The sequence below is a fragment of the Armigeres subalbatus genome, chromosome 2, assembly GCF_024139115.2.
Source record: "Armigeres subalbatus isolate Guangzhou_Male chromosome 2, GZ_Asu_2, whole genome shotgun sequence".
Lineage (NCBI taxonomy): Eukaryota > Metazoa > Arthropoda > Insecta > Diptera > Culicidae > Armigeres > Armigeres subalbatus.
Window position 1 is genome coordinate 92,105,280 of NC_085140.1, and position 17,300 is coordinate 92,122,579.

Below are 17,300 nucleotides of genomic sequence, written 5' to 3' on the forward strand. Positions count from 1 at the left end.
TCCTCCAGGAATTCCTCCGGAAGTTCCTCCAGGAATTCCTCCGGAAGTTCCTCCAGGAATTCCTCCGGAAGTTCCTCTAGGAATTCCTCCGGAAGTTACTCCAGGAATTTTTCCGGAAGTTCCTCCAGGAATTTCTCCGGAAGTTCCTCCAGAAATTTCTCCGGAAGTTCCTCCAGGAGTTCCTCCAAAAGTTTCTAGTTGTACAAAAAAGCATATACTCGGGAAAAAATTATGCGGTTATTTATGTTGCTATGCAGTGTTTATAAATAAATAAATAGATAATAAAAAAATATATAATAAGGAGAGATTCATGAATTGCGTAACGCATAAATTGGCCATTTTGAAACCCCTTCCCCCTGTCACACTTTTTGTATGAATCATTCAAAATTTTTGTATGGATTGTCACACTTTGAGCAAATCCTCACCCCCTCTAAGCATTACGTAATTTATGGATGCTCCCAAATATCCCTGTTAAATAAAGGCCATTTAAAAAAAAATGCAAGGCTGCTCCACTTTGCATAATTTGCACATTTTAAAACAAATTATCGTGAATTCCAACGTGCTTTTGCTTGAATATAGTTGCAAAATGTTCACAATTATCAGATCACCAAACTTCAAAACAGTATCTGACAGAGATGAAAAATAATTGTGTCACTACTGCATAATTTTGGACATGAATATTTTTCAGCAAAGGGGTCAATTTTTTCACAAAAGTTCAAGAATCAAGAATCAAGATGTTTACATTTCAGGCCGTCAGTGTCAGTGTTTTGAACGCCACTTTTCCATGCACCAAAGTTTTCGTGCGTTCTGTAATATAACTTTTAATGAATCCGAATCACTTATTAAAATTGGAACAACCCAAAAATTAAGTAAATAATACTAATCCAATTGAATGAAGATTTCACCAAAACTAGGTATTTGTTTTCTGTAAATAGCACTGATTGGAAACCATTTTCAACTTTTCGAAGTCATCATTTTACTGAAGCAGCATTCTCAACTCAATTTTTTGTTATCCCATTTAAAATTAGTCGGACTCGACGCGTGAAAATTCTATTCTTATTGATGACGTGCAGCTTCGAACAAAATCCGGCAACACTACCATCCGCGTGGAAGCCCCAAGCTGTTATTTTCCCATGTCGAGCGGTCGCCTCCTTGCTGCTCTCTCACTCCAGGCTCCGCACTATGAACTAACCGCCTACCAGCCGGTACGTCGTCGGTGGTTGCGGTGGCGATAGTGTGGTAGCTACAATCGATCGCCGATTCAGAACAAAATACCTACCTCAGGTGGTACTGCACGCGACGACCGACCGTAAGCCGATGGAAAACGAAAATAATAATAATAAAGCCCAGCCATATGATACGAGAAAAGCTGAGGACGACGCGACGGAGCGCGGCACGGGGATACCTACTAAGAGTTCGCTAAGAGCGATCTGTTGAATTGATTCCGCGCCACGCCAATCGGTTTGGCTCTTTGTTCGGAAAGGTAAGACTTACTACCAGTTCTTAGTCGCGCTATCCTTCGGCTCGGCTGATCGGGTCTGGTAGGGGGAGGCGGTGGTTTGTTCTCTCTCCGTTTGGTGGTGATATGCGGCATGTTCTTAGTCTGGTATTTGCACTAATCGAGCTGCGTCCGCGTCTTTTGTTTGTATGTGAGTGTGTTTGAGTGTGTGCAAGCGTGTGTCACCTTCCCTCGGCCAGAACCGCGGCACAGAGTTCAGAAGGGTACCAACCAGCGAGATTTTCCAACTATAAATAGTCAGGATCAAAGCTCCGAAAAGCATTCCAGTTCAGTGTGTCAAAGTGTAACAAAGCCTCAGCAGCTTTAGTAAATTTTCATCTCACAGAAAATCAGAAAAACCCAAACCACATCAAAATGTACAAGTTCGTGAGTTGAAGTTCCAAGTGTCCTGAAAATGGTATTCAGGATGGTGAAAATCAAAGTGTTGATGTTGCAATGGTGATTAATAAAAACAAACAAAAAATGTCCTGTTCCCGTTCCAGTTGGCTCTCCCTCTGTTCTTCGCCGCCGTCTCGGCCGGATACCTCGGAGCTCCCCTGGCCTACAGTGCCCCCGCTTATGCCCCAGCTGCCTACGCCCACGCTCCACTGGCCGCTGCCTACTCCGCCCCACTGGCCTACCATTCCCCAGTCGTGAAGGCCGTTGCCCCAGTTGCCTACCACGCCCCAGTTGTTAAGGCCGTCGCTCCACTCGCCACCTCGTACGCCAACACCTACAAGGTAAGTGCTGGGAAAGATCGGGATCCTCCGAATCGGCAGTGGGATGTTCTTAGGTTGTGACTTGTGAATCGTGTCGGTCCGACAGCTGACAGAATAATTAACCTTCTTTGCCACCAGCCGAAGACGAGGAAAATCTTTGCAGTTCGTGTGGATTATGCTCTAACTCCCATTCTATGGGGATAGAGCCATTGGATGCTTGAGTATGGAACCCATTTCAAGGGTTGCAGCTGTTGAGTCACGATTTAATTGTACTACTGTGCTGGAGGCTTGCAATGTGGGAAAGGTCAGTGTGTCAATCTGATGAACTATTCAGTGGATGAGAAAATGGGTCGTATTGAGTAGTACTCCCATCTAGTGATCAGTTGAACATTTATTTAAAGTTTCATTTTATACGTGGATATGAGCAACATTTATATCGTAGTAAGATTTCAGAATAATTTGGAGCAATTCAACTGATGGGGGAGTAGTACAGCTGAATATTTCAGTCTATTTGCTTGCACTTTAAAAACCGTCTCTTTTTTAAATTTTATAAATTAATAATTTATTTCAAAATTTTCAATTTGGTCCTTGAACTTTGTTGAAGTTTCTTCTTGCATCTTAGTGGAACAAATAATTTGATTAGCAAACCATCGCTAAGCTTAACCCAAATTCGTACATTACTTTTTTTTTTAATTTTCTTCTATATCATGAAAACAATGCGATCAAAATTATTACATTTTTCACAATCAGGGCGATACAAATATTTATTACAATTTTGTCTTCCTCCCTCGGATTTTATTTTTCCCGAAAATAATAATTTGTTGGGGCAACATTAAAATTTTTGAAAAAAAAATTGAGCATTTTGAAAACATTCGTTAACAAATCCGAGGAGCTTTTTTTTATTTTTATGATTTTTATTTTTCATTACACCTCCTCTCTTGACCTTTCGAAAATCAGTAGATCATAGTTTTTATTTAATATTTGTAACGGCCATGGACACTATAATTGAAACTTGCTTCTGCCCCACTTTCTTCAACAATAATTCTCACGGGTGAAATTAAATGGGAACGTACGAATTCGTCTCATGACAAGTGAAGACATTCCACTAAAACCTCAAAATAGATTTATTTTATCAATAATTTTCTAATTTTCTAAGAAAAACTTTTAATTTAACTTCGTCTGGAGTTTATTTTGCTTTTGTTGCAATATACAATTGGAAATTGTACTCAATGAATATCCATTAGTAAACAAACTAGGTAGCCAGGGATTCATGGAACGTTAAAAAATCATCTCTGCATTCCTATTTGATTGTAGGAGGAGGTGCAAATTGCTTTTGAATGGCTTTCCCAAAAATTATGACTTTCTTACCTACACTCCCGGTCATAAGTTTGGGTTTACCCTATAAAAAAATGTGACAAAGTTTTTTACACATCCATATTTTTTTTAGTCCTATGTCCAATTTGTAATCTTCGCGGCTCATTCGAAGGATAATGAGTAGATCTTGAGTTTGGGACAAATTTGACAATACACATTCTTATTGGAGAGCATGTTATAATTTTGACCAAAGATGCACTTTTGGTTTAAAACCAACATAATTTTTTTAATCTAATCTGTTCGAAAATAAGCCGAAAAATTTCAAAGCAAGTGTGGGAGGACGACCGTGAATCTATGCACTTTTTATAGAAATTTTTAGAATGTTTGGGAAATATCTAGATTTTTTTAAATTACTGAAATAGTGATTAACGGGTATGATTTGCTTCGGTCATAAGTTTGGGTTCATCCCCCAAAATGGTATTTCCACTATATCTCAGCTATTTGAGCTCTCCGGGAAGCATATGATAACCATTGAGTGTAACTTACTGTCCAGATATAAAATTTGTAGTTAGTTTAGCCATTTAGATTAAATACTAGTCCAATCTGCCCGATCTCGCTCTGGTAGTTTTTTTTTATCAAATTTTCAAACCTTTACTTTATTGTAAGCGTCGCACTATAAATCGATTTCAATTCCAGTTTGATGACTTCTTCAGTACATGAGTTCGTTACATTTTGACAATTTTTCAACTTTCCCGGTGAAATGTTTCGCCTTTTCATTAATATAAACACAGCGGAGCGCGAGACGAATCGATTAGTCAGAAAACCGTATAATTCGGTCATCTTGTTCGTGAGTTATAATGCCTCAAAGGCAAAGCTAACTCATTTTTATTATTAGAGAAGAGGAAAAGAGATTTCACAATATTGTGAAAATTTCCTCCGAATATATGAAAAAATAAGTATGACTTAGCTTATAATTAAATTTTTGTAACTAATTATAATATAAGTGTTGCATCACATACCATACAATAAACTTAGACTTATTGTGGTTCATATGCACCATCATGAGCTAAAAATGGGCAAGAAATGAAAGAGTTATAAACAAATTTATTTTCTAATTCCAAGAGGTTAACGCAATAGCGATGTGAGTCATACATGTTTATGTTTCTCACTATTCCAGTAAATATAAACAAATCAAGATTTTTGCGCCATACTTTCAAAAAAATTATAAAAAAGCATGCATTTAAGGATCCATTCCACACTTGCTTTAAAATTTTATAGGCTCATTTTCAATGAAAAAGTTCTGTTAAGTTTAGTTCAAATTTCGCCGTGCTTTCCAATAAGAATGCGTTCTGTCAAATATCTCAAGTTCAATATCTTCTCTTTATCTTCGAATGAGCCGGGAAGATCACAAATCGGACATAAGACTAAAGAAATATGTATGCATAAAACACTTTGTCATATTTTTTAAAGGGTGAACCCAAATTAATGGCCGGAAGTGTCAATGTTGCAAACGTAGCAGTGTAGCGGAATTTAAATATTCAATTACACCAAAAACGCTTAAAATCATGAATACCAATGTATTCGTTGCAGTTATAATAGTTGGTACTGCCGTCCTTCTTGATTTGAATGATTGGAATTGGCATCGCATCTTTCTTAAGAACAAGTCTCCCGGAATCCCGAAATCGCTTTCCCAAGGGAACGCCACTCAATACGGAAGCAACGAACAACCGTCAACCTTTTAATTCAGCTTTTCTGCGTCGCAGCATGCGTGAAATTATAAAAATGACATCTGGACGTTGCTTCCGTATTGACTGGTGTACCCTTGAAAACGCCAGTGAATTTAGTTCTGGATTCCGGGAGGCTTGTCCTTAAAGAAAAAACTATTTAGAAACCTAAATAGTTATTACTTCAACATAGAAATAACGAATAGCTGTCACCTTTTTATTCAAGCTTAGCGGCGTAAAGCTTAACATAGAAATATGCACTATGTTAGCTTAAGTGGCGGTTGCAAATAAATAAAGAGGGAAATCAACGATAAAAATGATTCAATTTTCTGAGAGAGTTTGACAACCGCTCCAAACAGACACACATCTCGAGAATATTGCCCATAGATCCACATATTTTGTTGCGATGTTCTTGGGTTATTACTGGGAAGATCTACCGTCACTTTTGCATGATATTCAATGGTTTAAGTTCTGTATAGTGTGATTTCGAACATTTTGTGCAAGGATTCCGTGGGTTTTGATTGGAATGAGGTCTAGGGATTGGAAAGGATGCGGGATCTTTGATTTGCCATTAGTCAGCATCTACTTTTCAATGGGAAAATGTTTTGTACCGTTGTTTTGGACAAATTCAAAATTGTATCTATGACCCAATTGAACGGTGCTGGCTTTATCCTTCAAAATGGTGTTCCCGAGTCCGTCATTCAAATCACGGTGTATTTTTGCTGATTCAAAATTCGGGAAAAGTTTTTAAGGCTTGTATTGACTGCATAATTTCCACATTAACCCAGGTTTAATTTTGCTAAGCGTCATCTTGAACTTAAACATTTTCTTTGTCAAGGTCACAAGATTTCGTGCTTACCCAGTCGAACACCCAAATTTTTGTTTTCGCTTGTTTTTTTTCGCTCAGTTCATCGAAAAAGAAGTCAAATTCAACCAAATAGGCTAGCTTCTAAAAAAAACACTGCAGCATTAAAGAGCATGTGTTGATACATGTTTTGATAAAAACGTACAAATGTTTCAGCAAGTCTGAGCAGCAAAAGGGATGCTAGAACTTTATAACAGGATTTTTTGGATGTGCTCAACCAAATGAATTTCAAATTTTCCTAACTTAAATTCGATGGACTACTCGGTCTGGGCTATGTATAAGCCCAGAGCCTGTATAAGTCAATAAATACCAGATAGAGGAACTCTTGGAATTCGTAAACTGGCTCCAGGATGATCAGGAGCGTGACAATATGACAAACGTCCTATTCGCTCAAATGTCCTATTCGGCCAAATGCCCTATTGGGCCAAATGTCCTCTATTCATCCGAATGTTTTATTCAGGCCAAACGTCCTATTTGGCCAAACGTCATGTTCGGCCAAATGTTCTATTCATCCAAATGTCCTATTCAGGCCTAATGTCCTTTTCGGCATACGTCCTATTCGGCCAAATGTCCTATTCGGTCAAACGTCCTATTCAGCCAAACTTCCTATTCGGCCAAACGTCCTATTCGGTCAAATGTTCTATTCGGCCAAACGTGCTATTCGTCCAAACAACCTATTCCACCAAATGTCTTATTCAGCCAAATGTCCTATTCGGCCAAATGTCCTATTCGGCCAAATGTCATATTAATCCAAATGTCCTATTCAGGCATAACGTCCTGTACTTCCCGGTAGCTGGTAGATCACTTTTACGTAGTGTTTTACGGTGTAAGATCTTCCAAACCGAGCCCTAGCTTAATCCATTTTTCAAGCTATAGCAATGAGTTGTAGTATTTTAAGGATTTATCGTATTTAGTCCTCTCTACCGATTTCAAAAACTGCAAAAACAATAAAAAAAATGCACATGGTTGAAAAACTCAAATTCCTCTTGTTTGTATGCAGCGGAAACATATTTTCTAGCAATTAGTTATAAAACCAGAGTCCATCGACCTAGGCTGAACTAATTGGTGGAAAAAGTTCGAGTTAGGGTTCTATGAATGTACTAACTCTTCATGAACTGGTAAACAATGGTAATTCAAGGAATACACGGAAATTCTTGTTACTGAACAACTTCTCTAGATTGAAATGGTCTTGTAGATAGAGCTAAATCCCGGGCTTGTAGCTTTCCTGGTAATATTCTAGAAGCAAGGCAAGGATGAGGCTAGGACTCCGATGCATGGCCATTTAACAGTATTACTGTTCTGTTTTCTCAAGGAAAGATTTGATAAGGGGCGCGCCTTCAATGAGATTGCTCTTTGTGAAGGGTCTGAATTGCGGGACTGTGTAATGTACTCTTGGGAAAACAAAACAAGAACTGTATCGAAACCGATACTTCATTGCTTCTCAATAGTATTGGAGTAAATCGACATGCACTTGAACAGTAAGGATACGGGGAATGCTACAATAGATCTAACAACTGGTCGCAGTGGCACACCCGAACAGGAAAAAAACGTCCTATTCAGCCTAACGTCCTATTCGGCCAAATATCCTATTCGGCCATACGTCCTATTCTTCCAAATGACCTATTCAAGCCTAACGTCCTTTTCGGCCATACGTCCTATTCGGCCAAATGTACAATTCTGTCAAATGTCCTATTTGGCCAAACGTCCTAGTCAGCCAAACGTCCTTTTCGGCCAAACGTCCTATTCGGCCAAATGTCCAATTCGATCAAATGTCCTATTTGGCCAAACGTCCTAGTCAGCCAAAGGTCCTGTTCGGCCAAACGTCCCATTCGGTCAAATATTCTATTCGGCCAAACGTCCTATTCGGCCAAACATCCTAGTCGGCCAAATGTCCTTTTCGGCCAAATGTCCTATTCGGCCAAATATCCTATTAGGTCAATCGTCCTATTCTGTCAAACTTCCTATTCGGCCAAACGTCCTGGTCGGCCAAACGTCCTATTCTGTCAAATGTTCTATTCGGCCAAACGTCCTATTCGGCCATACATCCTATTCCGCCAAATGTCCTATTCAGCCAAACGTCCTATTCGGCCAAATGTCATATTAATCCAAATGTCCTATTCAGGCCTAACGTCCTATTCAGCCTACCGTCCTATTCGTCCAAACGTATATTCGGTCAAATATCCTTTTCGGCCAAATGTCCTATTCACCCAAAGGTCCTATTCAGGCCTAACGTCCTTTTCGGCCATACGTCCTATTCGGCCAAATGTCATATTAATCCAATTGTCCTATTCAGGCCTAACGTCCTATTCAGCCAAGCGTCCTATTCGGCCAAATGTCCTATTCGGCCAAACCCAAGTAACACAATTCAGACTGATTTGGTTGCAGCAACTTATATATGACTTTATTTGGTCATATATAGATCTTAGTAACTCATCTATGACAAATGTGTTGCTTGGGAAGGTTCTATTCAGCGTAACGTCCTAGTTGGCCAAATGTCCGATTCGGTCAAACGTCCTATTCGGCCAAATGTCATATTCGGCCAAATTTCCTATTCGGCAAAATGTCCTATTTGGCCATAAGTCCTATTCGGCCAAATGGTCTGTTTGGCCAAATGGTATATTCGGCCAAACGGCCCTTCCCCCAATTTTTTATGTCATTTCGCTGAAGATTTCAAAATTATATGATATGACATCAAACTGATTACTTCTTCAATAACCTTTAGATCAGGGCTTAAGGTCAAACAAAAACAAAGCCTTGGTTCAACAATTCTGTGCCCATGATAGCTCGATCACGTAAACTAACAAAAAACGGAGGTTTCAGCCCACAGTTCACTCTTAGTCTAATTGTTAAAAACCTGCATGCATCTAGACAAAAAGCCATCATCACAAGAAGTGTATCGGTAGCTTTCCGCTGCAAGACCGAAGAATTTGTTCAGAATCAGTGAGAGAATCCTTTTCTTACCTTTGGCTTATAAGCCGCAGTCACGGATAGTATGAATAAGTTACAGTAAGATATTTCTGCTATAGAATCTATTATTTTATTTGTTAAGCGACCAAAAACATTTCTTCCTGAGTTATAGAAATCGGCTATTTCACAATATCAAAACAAACTATCTACTTGGTCTCTGACTTCGATTGGTGATAATATGAGTGGGATATACTGGGTCTCGGGCATTTGACATAACGGCCATTTGGCATAATGTATATTAGACACAATTTTGCACTGTAAAAAACTGTAAACTGTAAAAAAAATATTTTTACTAAACATTAATGTTTTGTCTTTCTCGTGTGGCTACTATACTGGAAGCATTTTTGGAATGACGGATTTTCAGCCCCACTTTTTCAAGCAACTAATTTAGTGAACACAAAAAAAGGTCAAGTGTTGGTTACATCAAATGACCCTCACTTTTGACGCTATTCGCAATTATACCAAATGTCCGTTATGCCAAATTACTGTTATACCGAATGGCATTTATGCAAAGTGGTGTTTATCCCAAGTGGCGTTAGCCAGGGAAATTAAATGCAGAAAACTAGGTAAAAACCTATTATAAGTAAAACGGAAGTTTCAAACGTGCTATTGGGAAAGGTTCGATATTAATATCGTAATAAGCGTTGAAGAACTTGTTATGGGAAAGTTGAAAATCGTGTTAATCAGAACAGACTCTGAAAAATTCGGAACAAATCATTTTTCGATAATTGAACAGGCCTTATTATCTAAGACTTATTGTTTATTTCATGATTATTTAAGTAAAGAACTTCATTTCAAAATGTATGGAAATAAACAATGAAAAAAAAATGTACGCCTCCTAAACGATCAACAATTTTTCAGGAAACAAATTTTATTATTAAATTTACGAATAGTAGCTACGTGTCTTGGTGGGAAACGAATTCACAATCTCCTATTTGCCTCAAGATAGATATTGTACACAGCAAGACCACTTAGTGGTCTCGTTCGGAAAAGTCATTTGACTGCTACTGTAGGTAACACTTTTTTGGGAAAATTGAATAGTGAATATCTTCTGGATGTTTTATCTGTCCATCCGTTAAATGTGCTTTATTGTTGTATATGCACAGTAAAGCGAACTTACTTACTTTGTTATCGAGAACTTGTGATGCTTCTTCGATTTTGTCATTACATGATCTCCCATTTTCCCCAAGCTGAAGATAGCCAAGATTTCCAGTGGGTTTCCATTTGGATAAGTTTACTTAATCTATTCAAAACTCGTTGAATACATTCAATATTGCGTTTAACCATATCATGAATGAAACTGCAATGACCAACGTTACCATTTCAAATGCATTTCACAAATAGTTTGGTATCGCTTCCCCCGAACAAACAAAGCTCCCACCTAATCAACCGATCACGATTCACTTTAGACTCACGAAGAAAATAATGCTCATTGTGCACCGCTCCTAAACTGGAACTTGATTGACTAATTTCAATTGTGCCCGTCTTCTTCGATCCAGGTCTCCGTCAAGGCTCCAGTCGCCTATGCCGCCCCAGCCTACGCTGCCCATGCTTACGCCGCCCCAGCCTACGCCGCCCCAGCCTACCATGCCCCAGCCGTCGTTGCCCATGCCCCAGCCGTCGTGGCTGCCCCAGCTTACCACGCTCCTCTGGCCTACGCCGGCGGATACCTGCACTAAGTAGTTCAACGGCAGCAGCAGCAGCCGCCGCACCACACCACCCAACAGCACAACCTGTCCCTATACTCGTTTCCTCCTGGCCCTACCTGTGGGGGGAAACTCCATCTCAACCGCAACCTCCCTTTTCATCACAACATGCCAACGACGGGCGCAGCATAGCGCGCGACAGTGAAGCTGGTTCTTCGCAGCAATAGCAGCTGTCAAACGCTACTGCCCTCTGTTAAGTCATCATCGAATAGCAGTGTGTGTGTACGTGCGTGCGTGTGTACGTACGTACGTGCGCGGAATAAATGAGTCTAATTGTGTACATATGATGTATAGTTTTTTCTGTATTTATTTGTGAAGAAAAGCAACAAAAAAAGTAAAAATCGTTTGAAAATCAGTTTTATTTTTAATCAACAAAAAATTAAATTGATTTTGCAGTTAAATTTTTGTTTATTTTACTATCCTTACATCCGAAACTCCATATAATACAGTAAAACCTCCAAAAATCGATATTAAAGGAACCATCGACTCACGGAAATATCGAGCTGTGGAAGAGAAAATCCTTGGGAAGTTGTTTGAGGGGACCATTATACTGCCGCTAACCGCAAGTCGAGCACATCTGTATATGGAGCCCCATATACAGATGAGCTCGACTTGCGGTTAGCGGCATTATAGTAACCCATAAAACATTTTTCATTTGGCATAATTTGCTTCCATGAGTCGGTATCTAGTCATGGAACATCGACTTATGGAGGTTTGACTGTAATAGCATATCGTCCAAAACGACACAAAAAAATGTTATCATCATTTCTGTTTAAATACTGGAATAAAAAATCGTAATACAAAAGGTTCCATGACATGTACCGGAAAAGCAATTCGCTGTGAATCCATCATCGTCTTAATTCTTCAACATTATATTGTGCCAAATTGAATATTTTTATAGACACCAAAGTAGTTTGTCAAAAATAAATGCAATGCGTACTTTCCACAACGCAAAGCAAACAAACTTAATGCATTGTTCAACATTTTAACTGCTTATGATGCTGTTTCTCATATAAAAATTATGCAACATTTGACACATTTTCTCATCGATCCTAAAACAAACAAGACGCACAATTTGCACATCAAACGGTCGATTCTAAGAAGCCAACGATATTCAATCTACCTTTTCCGCCGCGTTCGCTACTCGTGCTAGAATAAAGGGTGCGCATGCATACGGTTGAATCAATGAGTAATTCAAACCGATCCAGTGCTTTTCCGTTTGAATGTCAGATTAGAGACCCCCCGGTGGGGACCTAGAGGTGCTGTGACACCGATGATTGCTTCATCCAGCCGCTTTGACGGTTGAAAATCACTTCGTCGATCATTGACAACTTGCCCGGTAGATGTAGGTACAAGTAATTGCCATTTGTGTCGTGCAGAATTTGTTCTACAGAAGGTATACTCTATTAGAATTCCAAGAAGCCAGCGATATGGTAGCTACTTCAATCGCTATCTATATCTATATCTAGATGTTGTTGTTGTTTTTGTTCAGAGTTGAGAGCGACAACATTAGACTTGTGCACCATAAGCGACGAACCCAGTACGTGTGGCACTAATCGTGGGAAAATATCGTCGACAGGTTGGCTATTGCATGTCCGCAATCATGATTCAGCGATATCTCGGCAGCATGTTTCCACTGTTTGTTATCGTTGGTGGTAAAGTGATTCATCGCTCTCAACCGCATCGCGGTTATGCTTGATTGGGCAATGCTTTAGACGCGCGGAGTACCTATGCTGATCTCGAGATGTTTGGGATTCTTGGTCACGAATTGTTATGGTTAGTGCCTATCTTGCTACTGATACGAACTACACCGATGAATATCGTTCTGAACGTGATGCTGAGCTCCTTGACCTGCAGTGGGTTACTTTAATTGGAAGAGAGCGATTAAGGTGTTGCTTTGAAGGGCATTCCGTATGATTGAAGGGTTATTTTTGATGAGTGTATTATTTCATACCGAATATAAGTACAAGACGTACAGATGCAATGATGAAAGACGATATCAAAAACCCAGCTCTGTATCAATCACATTTTCAATCACAATCACATCAATCAAAGCCAACAAAACCTCATTAATATTTCTGCAGTCTCGGAAATCACTATCAATAGAAATACAAAGTTTAGAGAAACAAATTTCTTTTCACGTCAAAGTGTGCTTCCAAAATTCTATTCAATGATTTGAATTCAATGGAAATTTGAAGAAACAATCGAGCTTTAAGTGTCTTCAGTATTAATTTTGGGATCATATGTCACTTCTAGAATTTTATGTTTGATATTATTTTCTAAGAAAGCACATCAAACTTAAATTAGTTCAAATCGACAATTCGCCTTGGAGGGAGTCATACGAAGGACAGGGATTGACACGTGTGGTACGTTTTGGTTTCGCCGACGATATTGATATCACGGCACTTAAATTTGAGAAGATGGAAGAAACCTACTGGTAATGCGGAGCCTAAAAGAAATTCACGGAATTGATTAATGGACGAAGGGTATTTCGGAAAACGGAGTCGAGTTAAAAGGTACACGCGTTTCTTACAAACTTCTAACTGTAACTGAACTATATTGAACAAAGTAAATGAATTCAACAGAAATATGTAGGTTGAGTTTCATCTAGACAGGTAGCACAAGCTTTCCCACGTAGGGTGGTCCTTGAATATGGTGGCAACATAATCCGCCCACCAAATTACTTGCAAATTACGATAGGGAACATATTCATCGCTATCCAAAGGAAACCGACGAAGCTTTCTGATGTCGCGGCGAAATATACCATTCGCCGTTTTTACAGATACAACTCTTACTAACCCATCCGTGCCGGAAAATACTTGTAGGACACGGCCTAACGGCCATTGCTGGGGCTTATCGTTTTCTCCTACAAGTAATACAAAATCACCTACTGCAACGTTCACTGATGATTTCTGCCATTTTCTCAGTTGCTGTAGAGAGGTCACGTATTCACTTTGCGCCATACGTTGTACAAAGTTCCATCTTGTTAATGATCCTTTTTGATGTTCTAGCTGGCTTATCTCCGGTAGTGCGTTTAGGGGGCGCCCAATCAAAAAATGAGCAGGTGTTAGTGGTTGAGGATCTTTCGGATCATTTGAAATTATGGAGATTGGACGAGAGTTCATGCAGGCAGAAATTTGAGCAAGAAGAGTACTCAGCTCCTCAAATGTATAGTTGTGATTGCTTCCGATTTTGCCAAGAAAGCTTTTCGCAACCTTTATTCCTGCTTCCCATAAGCCCCCATGATGAGGTGAACGGGCCGGAATGAACATCCACTGCACTTGTTTATCTGTTAGGAAGTCATGCACGTCGGCGCTGTGTTCGTTGGCTTCAATTTGACGGTACATACCTCGGAGTATTTTCGCTGCTGATCGTAGGTTTGTTGCGTTGTCAGAATACATTTTGCAGGGCACTCCATATCGACTGACAAACCGGGTAAACGCCGCCAGAAAAGCTGATGCACTAAGATCTGAGACCGCCTCAAGGTGCACCGCCTTTGTTCCGAGACACACAAACAACGCAATGTAACCCTTGGAAGGTACAGCAGCGCGGGTTTTTCGTCCAATAATATTCACAGGTCCCGCATAGTCAACCCCTGTTGTTACGAATGGAGGTTGAGGCTTTAAGCGATTCGCCGGTAACTGTCCCATTTGCTGGATCATTCGCGTTGGTCTGGATCTGTTGCAAATATCACAATCGCGGCATACTTCAGTATAGGGGAAACTGGGGTAATATGCACCCCGGGGCAAAACGACCCTTTGACGTTTTTAAGGACATTTTCGGCAATTTTTTGAGAGTATTTACTACAGCACATGTAGTTCGGATCTCGAACTACGAATCTAGCATTAAACATTCTTGGAAATATGTCTGAAACACCGCCAAAAATGCCAAAAGGTCGTTTTGCCCCGGGGGTGCATTTTACCCCAGTTTACCCTACATCAGCCCTTCTAGAAATGTATTGTCGTACACAGTAAGACACACTAGTGCAGTGTTACTCTGCTCTCTCGAAATTTGTCGTTGTTCACTGCAATCAACATCGGTGTTCAATGAGAAAGTGATATCAGATACTTGTGGATTCCAGGCAGGGCCGAACCACCAGAGGACATTTTTTTGTAATTGGCCTGGAAACAGTGATGGGAAATGTCAAAAAAATGTCATGGGGTTGCTATTACTAATTTGCTAATAACTTTTTTCAAAAGTTATGTACAATTCGGATTTTTTTATTAACATGTAATGCTCAAAGGATCCTACAAGTTTGCCAAACAGGTCATTGTTCTAAATACACAGTATGAGGCACGATAACGAATTTAAAAAAATGTCACGGAATGTCATGACATTAATGTCATTTGACACTAATTCGGCTCTCACGGCGCCAATTTAAGTTTTAGAGCAATGACCTATTAGAAAAAGTTTTAGTATCCTTTGAAGGCTTTATATTCATATAAAACATACGATTGTAAATTTCTTGTGAAAAAAGTTATTAACAAATTAGTCCCATGACATCGATATGACACTTCCCGTCACTGCCTGGAAATGTCCCTCGGGAAATCAAATCTGCAGGATTGTCAGCGGTTCCAACATGATACCAGTTAATCGATGGCAGATGTGTACAAATCTCTGCCACACGATTGGCGACAAAAGTTTTCCACTTTGATGCGCCTCCAGCTAGCCACGCCAATACAACTCTAGTCAGAAGGCAGGGATTGACACGAGTGGTACGATTTTCACGAAGTCCGTCCAGTTATTTGGTTTCGCCGAAGACATTGATATCATGGCACGTAACTTTGAGAGGATGGAGGAAGCCTTCATCAGACTGAAAAGCGAAGCTAAACGGATTGGACTAGTCATCAACACGTCGAAGACGAAGTACATGATAGGAAGAGGCTCAAGAGAGGTCAATGTGAGCCACCCACCACGAGTTTCTATCGGTGGTGACGAAATCGAGGTGGTTGAAGAATTTGTGTACTTGGGCTCACTGGTGACCACCGATAACGATACCAGCAGAGAAATTCGGAGACGCATAGTGGCTGGAAATCGTACGTACTTTGGACTCCGCAAGACGCTTCGATCGAATAGAGTTCGCCGCCGTACCAAACTGACTATCTACAAAACGCTTATAAGACCGGTAGTTCTCTACGGACACGAGACCTGGACGATGGTCGTGGAGGACCAACGCGCACTGGGAGTTTTTGAAAGGAAAGTGTTGCGTACCATCTATGGTGTGTTGCAGATGGCGGACGGTACGTGGAGGAGGCGAATGAACCACGAGTTGCATCAGCTGTTGGGAGAACCATCCATCGTTCACACCGCGAAAATCGGAAGACTGCGGTGGGCCGGGCACGTAGCCAGAATGTCGGACAGTAATCCGGTGAAAATGGTTCTCGACAACGATCCGACGGGAACAAGAAGGCGAGGTGCACAGCGGGCAAGGTGGATCGATCAGGTGGAGGACGACTTGCGGACCCTCCGCAGACTGCGTGGTTGGCGAAGTGCAGCCATGAACCGAGCTGAATGGAGAAGTCTTTTATGTGCAGCACAGGCCACTCCGGCCTTAGTCTGATGATAAATAAATAATAATGATTGACCATTGGTAGTTTTAGCAGATGCATCAAAAACCACCCGACAATTGGTGGTAGTGCTGGTGCTTTTAATAACACAATGATGAGGCAAATACACAGATTTGTTTGCTGCATTTTTACCAATAGCGAGAGACATATGTCCGAGCGCAACGTACTCTCGCATGAACGCATGATACTCAGCCTTGAGTTCAGGGTTGCGGTCAAGCTTTCGCTCGATATAGTGGAGTCGCCTCTCTGCTACTTGTCGAGACTCACCTAGCTTTTGTGGATCAAGCAAAAAAGGGAGCCTGACAACAAATTTTCCCGATTTGTCTCGGGTGGTGTGCTCAACAAAATGTTGCTCACAAAGCTGTTCTTCTTCGGAGAGATAGCTGGATGGAGGACTATACTGTTCGAGTTCCCAAAATTTTCGAAGCCGTCGTGATAACTTGTCCTCAGATGAAACGATTAGGCATGTTGACGTGTGCGTTGAGATCGATTTTCGATCTTTATAACGGCCCGCAACTATCCAACCGAGTTTAGTGTTCTGCAGTATTGGTAGGCTCTCATCAGCACTGAGATTCATTTTACCAGGCTCAATCAGTTGGAAAAATAATTCAGTGCCTAACAGTACGTCGATTTTGCCGGGAAGATGGAATAGGGGATCGGCAAGGTGTAATGATTCTGGAATCGGCCACTCGTGGATAGGAGCTGGTTTGCATGGAAGTGTATTGGTAATTTCTCTAGAACCAGGCAGGCCACGGCAGTACGATAATTTGTGAAACGTGACGATATAACAATTTCGGTATACTTGTCGGAACGAGTTGGTGTCGATGATATTCCTTCTAGGGCCATGCTAGTAACGTTGGTTTTGAGGCCTAATTTGTTGCAAAAACTAGTGCTGATGAAGTTTACTTGAGATGCACTGTCAAGAACGGCACGGCAAGCG

General features: G+C 40.5%; 1 protein-coding gene across 1 annotated transcript; it reads left to right on the forward strand.

The window, feature by feature from the left end:
- The first annotated feature begins 1,727 nt into the window (after positions 1-1,727).
- Positions 1,728-11,194, forward strand: LOC134209958 (cuticle protein 12.5-like). Its single transcript, XM_062685974.1, has 3 exons — positions 1,728-1,885; positions 2,002-2,238; positions 10,587-11,194. The coding sequence occupies exons 1-3, from the start codon at positions 1,874-1,876 to the stop codon at positions 10,764-10,766; spliced, it is 429 nt and encodes a 142-aa protein (XP_062541958.1). The 5' UTR covers positions 1,728-1,873; the 3' UTR covers positions 10,767-11,194.
- The last annotated feature ends 6,106 nt before the right edge of the window (positions 11,195-17,300 follow it).

Excerpts from the sequence above, each read along its gene's own strand:
- LOC134209958 (XM_062685974.1), top strand. Across the intron at positions 2,239-10,586 it reads CGTACGCCAACACCTACAAG|GTCTCCGTCAAGGCTCCAGT; the intron begins GTAAGTGCTGGG and ends TCTTCGATCCAG.